This window comes from Canis lupus, chromosome 2, assembly GCF_003254725.2.
Source record: "Canis lupus dingo isolate Sandy chromosome 2, ASM325472v2, whole genome shotgun sequence".
NCBI lineage: Eukaryota > Metazoa > Chordata > Mammalia > Carnivora > Canidae > Canis > Canis lupus.
In genome coordinates, this window is record NC_064244.1 from 66,349,653 (window position 1) to 66,363,721 (window position 14,069).

The window sequence follows — 14,069 nt, forward strand, 5'->3', positions numbered from 1 at the left end:
GTTTGGAAGTCTCCTTGTAATAGGCACATTAGAGAGCTCCAAACAGTACGTTTTTACATGCTCATCATTAAATCAAACTATTGAAACTCTTTTGTTTTTCTCTAAGGTATTAATGATTTGTAACTGTTATGATCCATTCATGAAAACAATCAACCGTGAGTTGATTTTAGAAAAGACTTATAAAGGTGGACTAATTCTGCGTGAGACACTCACTTAATACCTACCCATCATAGATGCCAGAACTAAAATAACGTAAGTTGGCTAAAATGAATGATCTAGAATAGCAGTCAGTTTGTTTGCCTTCTTCCCAAGCACTGAGTACTAGTATATGTCTCACTCTTTAAGACAGGATATGGTTTTAGGAAAATAATTTCTAGGACTACAGCTGTGAAAGCAGCAGAAGTTATTTTTGTTAGAATAAATCCATAATGTGATTCTCAGTGACACACTGCCTACGGGGCCCCTGCAGGCCTCGTTGAAGAATAGGCCATCTTTCAGCATCATTGCCATATCTCATGAGAAGGGGAGGGAAACTGAAATCCTAATCCTCCTTCTTTCTCATGCTATGACCCAGCAGGGAGGAAAGGGGGAAAGTAGAAAATCCTCAGGCTTTAAGTAGAAAACAGTTCATAACTGGCACTATCTTTGCAATACTCTTTGTCCTTTACTTATAAATTCCTATAATTCAGCCATTTTTATAGTTTTTAACTGAAGTATGTCATTAATATCCCATGTCAGTAACTGATACTTGGATTCTCTTTATAAACAACTGTGCTTATCCACTAAAAATCCATAGAGCTTAATACAACTGTAATTATGAATATCATACATTTCTACAAAACAGTATCTGACTTTGTCAGTGTTGCTTTTTTTTTTTTTTAAGATTTTATTTATTTATTCATGAGAGACACAGAGAGAGAGAGAGGCAAAGAGACAGGCAGAGGGAGAAGCAGGCTCCATGCAGGGAGCCTGACGCGGGACTCAATCCCGGAACTCCAGGATCACACCCTGGGCCAAAGGCAGGCGCCAAACCACTGAGCCACCCAGGGATCCCTCAGTGCTGCTTTCTGATTGCCTTAAACAAGGTGGTGAGCAGTTGTAAAGAATTCTGTAATAAAAACTGAGGCTGCTTTCTATTCACTGTTCAATCAGTGAAAAACTTGCCAGAAAAACCTGTCTTTTTTGCCCCTTTGAAGCCATAAAGAGACATCAGAATGTGGTCACACAATGTTCTGTAGATGAACTTAAGAGCTAATGATAGTTCGACTCAAAATCCGAATACCTAGAAGCCACAGCGCTGCTTAAAACTTCACCCAGCCTGCCGTGAAAATAGCTTCTGTTCCCTGTCTCCTCATCTGTGAACTGGATAGGACTGCTCAAATTAGAGGCCAACAGGTAATATGATAGAGGATATGATAGAACCATGCTGTAATATGTAAACCAAAGAGGAAACTCCAGTTTTCAAAAGTGAAGAATTAAAGAATGCTGTGTGTTCTCTAGGCCATTGGTTCTATTATAGTGCACACAGGGGGGTGATAGAATTTTATGATCTGTCTGACAAAACTGAGGTGGATACACTAGCTAATTTTATACTTAAATAAGATACCACCATACCTTTTCATTGGCTTTTCTGTCCTCAACCTGACAGCTTCTTTATGTAACTGATACCTTTCGTCCTTACAATAAGCTTTGAAACCATCAAGCATTTCTTAAGAACCATGAAATACTTAATGGTTTAAATGATACCACATAAGGGGCTCAGTCTCTGGGTAAATTCCTTACTGGTTATATACTTGATTCTTCTGAGAATAGAAGCATCAACATGATTGAGACCACTAATTTCATAGTCTCGTTGATTTTAGAAGAAGTCTGAAGTACCCTGTAGTCCATCCCATTCGTTTAAAAAGAGGAAGTAGAGACCCAGGAAGTTAGTTAAAACCTTAAAGTAGAAGGTTAACCAATAACAAAAACAATTTTTATTAATTATAGTCCTTTTTTTTTTTTTTCTTCTCTCTGCTTCATAGCACTATTTCCCAAGTTACAGTTCTTAGCTATTTTATTTTAGATTCTTGAGTCATGAGAGCCACCTAGGGGTTATTATACTTGAACTGGAGTGGGTTAAGTAATCAGCAAATTAGCAAGCCTAAAAGTTTTGTGCAGAGAATATTTAATTGTATATAGAAAAAAACTCATGCCTGAACTCAGTTTACAGTAGGGAGGAAGAAGGGATGGACAAATCCTAGTTCATAGTGATTGACCACAGGTTATTAGCCTACTGAACTGGAACTCAGGTGAATATTACTTTTTGGGGATTCTGCCTTAAGGAAAGATTACGTTTGCTCTCTCATTGCAAAGCAATCTTGGATTTTTTTGTTGTTGTTGTTGTTGTAATTGAAGAATAATTGATATTCAGTATGGTATTAGTTTTAGTGATTTGATATTTACATATATTATGAAATGACCACCACAGTAAGTCTAGGTTCTATCTGTCACTATCCAGAGTTGTTACAATATTGTCGACTATATTCCCTGTGCTGTACGCTACATCCCAATGACTTATCTATTTTATAACTGGAAGACTGTTCCTCTTACTCCCCTTCCCCTACTTTGTCCGGTCTCCCCACCCCCTTCCCTCTGGCAACCATCAGTTTATTCTCTGTATCTGTGAGTCTTTCTGTTTTGTTTGTACATTTGTTTTGTTTTTAGATTCCATATATAAGTGAAATCATACATATTTGTCTTTCTCTACCTTATTTCACCTAACAGCACACCTTAGGTCCATCCATGTTGTCGCAAATGGCAAGATTTCATTCATTTTTGTGGCTCAGTAATATTCCATTTTACATATGTGCCACATCTTTATCCATTCATCCACAGACGAACACTTAGGCTGCTAGCTTATCTTGGCTATTGTAAATAATGCTGTAATGAACAGAGGGGTGTGTATATCTTTTTAATTAGTGTTTTCATTTTCTTCGAGTAAAGAGTGAAATTGCTGAATTATATGGTAATTCTATTTTTAACTTTTTAAGGAACCTCCATAATATTTCCACAGTAGCTGCACCAGTTTGCATTCCCACCAACAGTGCACAAGGGTTCTCTTTTTTCCGTGTCTCCACTGACACTTATTTCTTGTCCTTTTGATAATAGCCATTCTGACAGGTAAAGTGATACCTCATTGTGGTTTTGATTTGCATTTCCCTGATGACCAGTGGTATTGTGCATGTTGTCCATTGACCTATATTATAAGACTAATAAATATTTGATAAATATCACATTGTGTTTTAGGGTTTCCTGGGGTCCCAGTAAACACCTATTTTTACAGCCCATTTTCAGAGCCAAATTGAGAAATAGACAAAGGGGGTCAAACAAGTGGATACTAAACTGTTTGTTGACCAAACTGTCAGTTTTATTACTGATAATGCAATTGGACAGTGTGGTTAGGTATTCTAAAGCTTCCTGTGATTGTAACCTCAAGAGAGAGCTTTCTCTTTAAAGGGAAAAAAAATACTAAATTAATTGATTTGATAAGATTCATTGTATGTTTATTTTTTAAAGATAATATTTAGAAGAGAAAATCCAGTTATTAGTCCTGTAAAATTTTAGATTTTTCTTTTCATCTTGAAAAGAAACTTTTAAAAAGAAAATATAAAAAATATTTGAGGTCTGTTAGTATAGTAGAGAGTGGCACTCAGTTTTCCTTCCTTGATGAGACATGTATCTTAAATGTAGAATATTTTAGACAGGAAGTACATTTTGCTCGATTATATTTTTGGAAGTCACATGATTAGTTGATTTTTTTAGGTGCTTCTGTCAATGTGAGAGAAAAGCTGTCATGTTTCTTGACTTTCAGATTCTTGTGTGTGTATCTTTACCACGAAATACGTATTATTACTATGTTGGTACTTTTATATCCAGTCTAGGACTTTACTTCTTAACAGAAGTAAACACACCAAGTCATAATCTAGTGTAACAAATATTTACATATACAAGGAGAGGTGTTACAAAGAAGCACATCTTTGTATGTGCTTATGACAGGAACACAGGAGTCAGAGGGCCGCATTTTGGATGATCTTGAAAGATGACCAAATGTTGACCGGGGAAGGGAAAGGAAGAGACATTTCAGGCTGAAAGAACAGTTTATACAAAATACAAAGTTACATGGTATACATTCCATATATCTTTATTGTTTTAAAAACTTTCAATTTTGAAATCGTAGGAAGTGATTTTTTTTTTTCTGGTAAAATCTACATAACATGAAATTTGCCATTTTAACCAATTTTAAGTGCATAGTTCAGTGGCATTGTGTACATTCATATCTTTGTGTAACCATCACCACTATCCATCTCCAGAACTTTTTTATCATCCCTGACTGAAACTCTGTCCCATTAGACACCCCCACTCCCCTCTCCCACAGGGCCCTGGTAGTTATTTTTTTTTTTAATTTTTATTTATTTATGATAGTCACACAGAGAGAGAGAGAGAGGCAGAGACACAGGCAGAGGGAGAAGCAGGCTCCATGCACCGGGAGCCCGACGTGGGATTCGATCCCGGGTCTCCAGGATCGCGCCCTGGGCCAAAGGCAGGCGCTAAACCACTGCGCCACCCAGGGATCCCTCCTGGTAGTTATTGTTCTCTTTTTTCTCTCAATGATTTGACTGCTTCAGGTACCTCATATACCTGAAATCATAGAATATTTGTTCTTTTGTGTCTGGCTGCTTTCAAGCATACTGTCTTCAAGATTCTTCCTTGTTGTAGCATTTGTCAGAATTTCCTTCTGAATTTTAACCCTGAATAATATTCCGTTTGATATGTATATACCACAGTGAAGTATATACATATCAAAGGTTATCCATTCATCCATCAACGATATTTATTTAGGTTGTCTCCACCTTTTGGTGGAATAATGATGCTGTGAGCTCTGAATAATGCTGCCATGAACATTGGTGTACTAAGTGTTTGAGTTCCTGCTTCCAATTGTTTGGGTATGAACCTAGAAGGGGAAGTGCTGAAACATATGGTAATCTGTGTACATTTCTGAGGAAACTCTGTACTGTTTACCAGAGCAGCTGTACCATTCATTTGACATTTCCCCCAGCAGTGCACCAAGGGTCCCAGTGTCTCCACACCCTCCCCAACATTCTCTTTTAACATGTTGAAAAAAATTTACCAGGCTATGTACTAGCTCCATAAGCACCATGGTAACTATATTCATATTCTCATTATATTAGAAATGACATTTGGCACCCAGCTTAAGTCAAGTTTTTACACGATAAAAAAAAAATTTTCACATGAGACCATATCAGACAGCTTTGGCCTTTGTCTTACTATTTCTACAGTATGGGGTGTATTTGTGGAACAAGTTTAAACATAAATGCACTGGAATGAGTTCTTAGTGACAAACTTTTCTTCTTTCCTGCAGCTCCCTGCACAGGTAGCACTTTCTTTTGCCACAGCAACATGTGCATCAATAATTCTTTAGTCTGTAATGGTGTTCAGAACTGTGCATACCCTTGGGATGAAAATCACTGTAAAGGTAAGTGCGCTGGCAAAGGCCAACCTTTCTGAGAGAAGAGTGGCCATTGCCCTTCATTAAGAAAGACTTAAAATATCCTTTTCTGTAACTGTGCTCAGCATAGCTGCTTCGGCAGAAATGGAAACACATAATATAAATGTTCTTTTAAATGGATCATAGACTTCTAGAATGTGGTGAATGCAAGGAAAAATACTTATTCTCAATGAATGCATTCTTTTTTTTTTACAAACTATGTTTTTTATCTTAAATTGTTCAAAAGTCTGCCGTAGTATTTCCTGCATTATTTTCTTATTCATATTGTAAAGATATTTTATTCTCAGAATAATTTTTTTTAAAGATTTTATTTATTTATTCATGACAGAGAGAGAGGCAGAGACACAAGCAGAGGGAGAAACAGGCTCCATACAAGGATCCTGATGTGGGACTCAATCCTGGGACTCCAGGATCACACACCCTGAGCCAAAGGCAGACGCTCAACCGCTGAGCCACCCAGGCGCCCCCTTCTCAGAATAATTTAGAAAGTAACCTAGAGTAGTATTTTAAAAATTATATAGAAATAATATTTAATAAACATTGATGGATTCAATCTTAAAAAGCAGTAAAAGCAGACTTAAAAGAACTGCTGGGATGCCTAGGTGGCTCAGGGCGTGATCCTGGAGTCCCAGGATCAAGTCCCACATTGGGCTCCCCATAGGGAGCCTGCCTCTCCCTCTGCCTGTGTCTCTACCTCTCTCTGTGTCTCTCATGAATAAATAATTAAAATCTTAAAAAAAAAAAAAAGAACGGCTTTGTTTAATTTTATAAAATTTCCTCTACTATATTTCCAGTGTCTGTCTAAGGTAAATATGACTTGTGGTAATAGTTGAATATCTACAGACATTATCAAATCACTGTCTCAGTCCTACAGTTTACCTGCCTTCTATTCCCTGAGAGTTGAGTAAATATCTTACTATGAAAAATTAATGTGATCTGATAGAACTGTCTTAAGTACTTGACATGAAGTATTTTCAGGTAATCATTCAAATGGTAGATTGCAATGAATACCTCGATGGGTTAGCCTGATTACATTAGTCCCCTCTTGCTGACGGCCATCAGTAGAAATACCGTGGATATACTTAAAGGTGGCCAAACATACCACAGAGCAGAAAGCTAACTTGTTAGAACAAAAGTGTTTCTTTTAGCATTTTCTTTACATTCATGTTTTTATTTTGTTTTTATTTTTTATAAGATTTTGCCTATTTGAAAGAGTGAGTAAGCATGAGTGAGTGGAGGGTCAAAAGGAGGGGAACAAGCAGACTCCCCACCGAGCAGGGAGCCCGACGTGGGGCTCCATCCCAGGACCCTGAGGTCATGACCTGAGCTGAAGGCAGACGCTTAACTGACTGAGCCACCCAGGCACTCCTAGATTCGTGTTTTTAGTTTGGTTTGCAAATTGTAGGCCTTCATGTACCTTCTGAGTAAAGAACCAAGTCTTTTTTCTTTTATGTAATCTAACTATATTGTGATTGGTTAGTTAAACTGGAAATCATCATAGGATTGTTTTATTTGTTTAAAAACTGAATTTTTGGGCAGCCCGGGTGGCTCAGTGGTTTAGCATCGCCTTCAGCCCAGGGCCTGATCCTGGAGTCCCAGGATTGAGTCCCACGTCCCTGCATGCAGCCTGCCTCTCCCTCTGCTTGTATCTCTGCCTCTCTCTCTCTCTCTCTGTCTCTCATTAATAAATAAATAAAAATCTTTAAAAATAGATAAATAAATAAATAATAAAAACCGAATTTTTGGGACACCTGGGTGGCTCATTGGTTGAGCATCTGCCTTTGGTTCAGGTCATGATTCTGGGGTCCTGGGATCAAGTCCTGTGTCGAGCTCCCTGCAGGGAGCCTGCTTCTCCCTCTGCCTATGTCTCTGTCTCTCTGTGTCTCTCATGAATAAATAAATAAAATCTTAAAAAAAACCCCACATTTTTAATGGTATCATCTGTAGTGTATTTGACCCACGTGTCCTGCTTTACCTAAAAATCCCTTACCAATTCATGACAGGACTCATTAATGAATTTTGAAAGCCTTGTTGTTTCTCTTTCTGCAGAAAAGAAAAAAGCAGGACTGTTTGAACAAGTCACTAAAACCCATGGAACAATTATTGGCATCACATCAGGGATTGTCTTGGTCCTTCTCATTATTTCTATTTTAGTACAAGTGAAACAGCCTCGAAAAAAGGTTATGGCTTGCAAAACTGCGTTTAATAAAACTGGATTTCAGGAAGTGTTTGATCCTCCTCATTATGAACTGTTCTCACTAAGGGACAAAGAGATTTCTGCAGACCTAGCCGACTTGTCAGAAGAACTGGACAGCTACCAGAAGATGCGGCGCTCTTCCACTGCCTCCCGGTGCATTCACGACCATCACTGTGGGTCGCAAGCATCCAGTGTCAAACAGAGCAGGACCAACCTGAGTTCCATGGAACTGCCTTTCCGAAATGACTTTGCACAACCACAGCCAATGAAAACGTTTAACAGCACCTTCAAAAAGAGTAGCTACACTTTCAAACAGGCACACGAGTGCCCCGAACAGGCCCTAGAAGACAGAGTAATGGAGGAGATTCCTTGTGAAATTTACGTCAGGGGGCGAGAGGATTCTGCACAAGCATCCATATCCATCGATTTTTAATCTTCTACTAGAGGGGACATGAATTACTAAGTGTGTACGTACGCAGCCTACAGAGCACCCATACTCTTCTGTCAGAACCAGGAAGACCTTCATTCCCACTAACCTACTGTAATGGTGACGCTTTTATTGTCTCAGGCAGCCTGTATGTTAAACCAACCAAGGGACCTACTCCAGTCCACGAACAAAATAATAGTCACTTATTGCTTGGTGTCACACACACAGAGTTCCAGTGAAAGAGCATTTGAAGAGGGGCGTGCTGGTGCTGAGCCAGGCGCAGGCTGCCTGTTAGGCTTAGCAACGAATACTGCTCTGGATTCATACAGCTTGTCAACATTTTGATCCCACAAGTTTAAAAATAAGATTTGTCTCCGCATTCCTTTTGTTTTTCTTTTCTCTAAATTTAATTTGTTTTATAAGTCCGTGATTTTACCATTTTGGTTTCTTACATAAATATAAATGGTTAATGTACCACACATATTTCAATACAGGCGTTTGTTCTAGGATTTGTCAAAATATAACTCATTACTGTGGTACGTGCCAGTGAAGACCCAGAGTTCTGTTTCACCCATCTGTTTCTTCTTGACTAATTTCTATACTGCTGCCTTTTAATTACTGGATCCTTAGTCTTTATTTTTTGTGAACAGTGGATGATATGATTTATCACCTTTAAGTCATATTTTGTCTTATACTAGAAGATTTCATAATCCTAGGATGTATGCACCCTTGCCAGTTATGACTAAAAACTTGAAAAATATTAGAACTTCTAGAAATCCTTTGAAATTTCCCAAATTTGGTCAGATGTAGTGGTAGCCCATTCATTCACTTTGGGGGAGGCCTGTTTCTTTACAGCATTTCTCATCACCAGATTTGTGTTTCCTGTTATTTTTATAAGAAGATGATTTTGCTCCCTTTGTATTGGTTTATGTTATGGCATATGGTAGCCAAGGTTGTATGAGAGTTAAAGAAGAATTCCTAAGAAACTGTAAAAGCCCTCAGATTGCTTCTTACTTGGGACAATACATTTTTCTAGTTCTTACCAAGAATAACAACTTCCACTTTTTTTTAAACTGCACTTTTGACCTTATGTTTTTTTTATGGTATATAAACAATAATTTATAAACATGATATGAAAACTCATTGTGTTTTTTTAGACTTTTGATATTATTTGATACTGTACAAACTTTATTAAATCAAAATTAAAGACCTACATGACAGATTTCTTTCAGTGTTCACCTTAGTGGCTTTGTATACAAATATGCTGTGATGGAACTACGCATTATAACTTATTGTAAAGACCTTGGTAATGTGTACTTAAGCTTTTGTTTCCTTTTGTTGTTGCATTTAGTTTATGATGAATTTTTCACTATGTGTTATTTATTGTTCTAAATCACTACACAAGTCTTATATTAAAATATACATTGTTACATGATTCTTCAATCATGTTATTGCACTGAGCTTTTGGAACTTAAGATATATATGGAAAGGAATCTGTTTAACAAATTAAAACTAATACAGACATGCCATTTAAAAAGAGATAAATTCTCATTCTGATTTTTTGTAGTAAATTCTCATGAAATTAGAAATTGAAGTTTCACTGAATTTCATTGATTTTTTTTTTTTAAGATCTCACATCTATGGGTTTTCTCAGGTTAGTGAAAACTGAGACCTTTAAATATGAAACATATAAAATTACCCCTTCAAAATGTTTCTTATATCACATTTTTTATTTTTTTAAAGTATATAATATCCAGGAGATATGTAAACCTGTAGATAGTATATTCATGATTTAATTTTTTTTAAAGTCAGCATAATTTCCTATTTTAAAAATACAATTTGGAAGGTAGAAAGACTTAATGAATGTAGTATTCATTGAACTAAAGAATAAGAGCCAGATTAGATAGACATTCTTTCAGTAGCTATGTTGAATAGGCTTTCTAGTAGTTAGTAGCCAGCCAACACTTGAACAGCATAGTAAATATTTAATATAATAACTGTGATCTCATTCTTCATGATGGTGAAGGAAAATAGCATATTTTCTATGTAAAATTATATCCGTTATAAAAACAGCTGTTAAATCCATCTTTAACACCTACATTATAGTAGAAACTAATACAGTATGCTTAACTACATTAACTATAATCACTTGTAACTATATTTTTGTTTTTGAAATTTGTATTCTATATTCTTTTAAAAGGGCATGAAGAGGCCTACAAAATAGAGCCTTTAGAGAAGACGTTTAACATTAAAACAGCACAGAACTACGTAGCTTCAGGCAACTCCACATAGCAAGTGAAGCTTGGACAACAAATTTGGTTCTAAATGTTGAGGCTGCTAAAACGAATGAAATAGTTTTTGTTTTTCACAGTCGAGAACCCAAACTTATCTGCAGAGGCTAGTTTTCTCTTCAACTAAAGAAAGAGGATCTTTATATAGAACATTTCCTCAGAATTTAAAAAAGTTGCAAAATGCAGAGAAAAGTCAGAATGGTAAATCTTTATCTAGTGAAGGCACGTCTCAGTATGGTCTAGGATCATCGGTTTTTGATCAGTCTCTGCAGGGGTAGAACTAAAGAGTCAGATGATCAGTATTAGTTAAGCCAGCCTTCAACTGCCATATACTGTATGCCTTCACTGAAGTTTAGATGGGTATTAGGCCTCATTTGTTTTTTAGTCAAACACTTACTTGGCAGTACACTATGGGAAGAGGATGGAACTATTTTTCAGGCATTATTACCGTCAAAATGCTAATTGCTGTAGGTAGAGTCTTTCATCTTTGAGCTTAGTGGAAACTTTACAAGTTGTTTACTAAAGTAAAAGCCATAATAAATTTTAGTAATGGAAGATGAACTTTAGCCATCTTGTGGAAGCTATTACACCCTTCACAGAGAATGTTGAAGCCAGTTGTTAAACAGAGTAGAAAATGCAAATGTGGAGGTAAGAGTATCTGCAAGTCAGGAGCAGCGCCTAGGACACCTCTGCAATACTGTCGTGACCTCTCACCTGCGAGCCCAAGTTCAGCCACAAGATATCAACACTCAAGTGCCCACGGATTGCAGGAAACCTATGAATCCCAACATCTAAAGTATGTACAAATAAAGTGTGATGTACCTTTTATGGGGGGGAAATGTTCAACCTAAAGTTTTGACAAAAAGCAAAAGATTTTCCACGTTTCACATCACAAAAGATTTAAAAGTCTCCTTTGACTTGTTAACAGCTTTTATGTCTGTCTTTGTCATGTTTCATGTAATTATTAGGCATTAAAAGAACCTCCTAAATGTCTGCTTCTGAACATTTTTATAGTTCTGCTATTATCTGATGAGCAGTGCGCTTTCTGGTTTCAGGGGTGTGTCACCTTGTCTCTTGATGAGACAAGACAGAAGGAAGGCCTCGTTGTGATTCCAGGAGTAATTTCAAAGGGGGTTATGCCCTCTCACAAAATGGTGTCGGCTGTGTTGTTCATGATTAGAAGGGACCATGAGTTTGGGGGCTTTTTAAGATCCAAGAAAGATGATCTGTTCTAACTTCATTAATGAGAATTCTGAGGCCCAGAGAAAAGGAGTGAGTACTCGCATCTCAGAACCAGTCCCATGCTCTTGGCTGGTCTCTGCTGTTTTTTCCTTGCCTTCGCTGGCTAGAAGTTTTAAAGGTCAAGCAGTTCTAAACAGAAGCCCAGATGTTCCATGTAAGCTTGTCAGTCATTCTGATTTAAAATGTAATTTATACTATAATAATTTTTTTCAAAGCACTTTACCTTTTTTTTTTAAATCTATGTAATGCTATTCTACAATTTTATTGCCATGACTTCTTGGCATCTGCAAACTGCAAGACAATTACTGTGAATTCTTAATAAACAATGTTAACAATTTATAGGCTTGGCATTAGATAAAAAGAGCTTTGGTGTTTTGGTTTTGTGATCTTTTTAAAATCTAACGGAAACAATGTGTACTCTAGAAATTAAAGATTTGTGTGCTATATCTCTTGAGTTTTGAGAATGATTTGAGTTCTGAGCCATGATGACAAGTTGACCTCAGATATCTTTTTTAGGTCCCTACAAAATCAATTTTCCATGTTTTATATGCCTCAACAAATTAAAAATTCTGAATTTGCTTTTTTTAGTAATTTTTTCATATATTTCTGTGATTGGTTTAATGACTACAAAAGCCCAAGAAGCTCATGACTCGGGTGCATGTTTAGTGGGTACTGTCTTGAGTACATTTTTTTTAAGATTTTATTTCAGAGAGGGGAAGGTCTGAGTGAAAGGGAGAGGGAAAATCTCAAGCAGACTCCATGCGGAGCGTGGTGCCCAACGCAGGGCTTGATCTCACACCCTGAGATCATGGCCTGAGCCAAAACCAAGAGTCAGATGCTTAACCAACTGAGTCACCAAGGCACCCCTTGAGTAAATGTTTTTTTTAAACCAATGAATTTTTAGAGATGAATGTCCAGACCACACAAGAAGTCTTATATGTTTAATCCTGATTGACACTTCACAGTAAGGAATATGATCCTTGAACTGGAAATAAAACTTGTGTGTTAATTTCCTTGCCTGTCTCAATGACCACATCTCCAGAAGGGGCAAAGAATATTTACGTCTTTGCAGGACGAAGTTGGCATTTCCTACCCAATAGCTTCCAAAGTAAAATAATCTTAGGATAAAAAGAAAGGAAAAAAGCTCAGGCTATTACACCATGAGTTTTCAAATTAATCTTCAAGTAAAATTAACCAAAAAAATGTTTAAAGGTGAATTTAGTGTTAGATTGCCTGCAGATCCAGTGTGCGACATCCAGTCACTAAAGTGAGGACTTTCAGAGTGGGTTGTCAGAGCACGCTGTCCTTTTGAGGCACAGAATGCATCAGTCACAGCCACAGCTTAGCAAGGATGCATGAGTAGATTTCACAAAAGGCGCACAATGAAGAGAAAGCAAAGAAAGGCAAAAACAGCTTTACAATCATACAGACCTAGATCAAGGAGTGAAGAAAGACGAAAGAAAGGTAGTTACCACTGGTCTGTCTCTGCCAATAGTCACAGAGAAATTTTATTTTCTGTGTTATTTAGGATCAAGAAACAGCTTTTATCTGAAAGTGCTCTTACCTGCCAAGTTTTGTCATACTCTGTAACATCTGGTGCCAGCGGGCCACTGAGCCGGTACATACTTTATTGAAACATTATGAGTAACTGCTGATTGCTAAAGGAATTTTCATCAGAAGTCTAGGTATTGAACCATGCTTTTCAAATGCTCTATTCTTCCACTGATGACTTTGTCCTATTGTATTAAGCAGTGTTTCAGAGAAGTATTCACAACTTTTGAACCAAAAAATTGCTGCATGAATTGTAGGGAAGTTCTTGCTAGACCCTGAGAAGACAGTTCAGCTCTGAAAATGTGCACGAGTAACAGTAGTGAACTTGCTGCAACTGCCTCTGTTTCTTACATTCATAGTCTAAAGGCAATCATGCTTCCTTGGTCATTTATTTGTAAAAAAAAAAACGAATAAAGCTTGTGATAGGAGGCTTCTAGGACGACTCCCAGTGATCCCTGCCTCCTGCTGTTCACAATCTTGTATCATTCCCTGCTCTTTCTTGAGTGTGAGTTGGACCTGGGCACCTGCTTCCAGTGAACATGCCAATAATGCCATGTCACTTCTGAGATTCGGTGACAGGCTGGCTTCTGTCTTGCTCACCCATTTAGTTTTGTGATTTCCTGTTCAGATGGAAGCCAAGTGCCATGTGCTGAGATGCTCTATGGAGAGGCCCACATGACAGGAAATGGGGGTTTTGAGCCAACAGCACAGAGGCCATCAAGACAACCTCCTGCAAAGAACTGAGTCCTGCCAGCAACATGCCTAGAAGAGGATCCCCCCACGCTAGAGCCT

General features: G+C 37.5%; 1 protein-coding gene across 2 annotated transcripts in view; it reads left to right on the forward strand.

The window, feature by feature from the left end:
• NETO2 (neuropilin and tolloid like 2) overlaps positions 1–12,172 on the forward strand; it is a 58,930-nt gene extending 46,758 nt beyond the window's left edge. For both annotated transcript variants that reach the window (XM_025448126.3, XM_025448127.3), the window contains exons 8-9: positions 5,423–5,536; positions 7,619–12,172. In XM_025448126.3, the coding sequence (XP_025303911.1) occupies positions 5,423–5,536; positions 7,619–8,199 (695 nt within the window). In that variant the 3' untranslated portion in view covers positions 8,200–12,172. The remainder of the gene's footprint in view (positions 1–5,422; positions 5,537–7,618) is intronic.
• Positions 12,173–14,069: the final 1,897 nt, after the last annotated feature.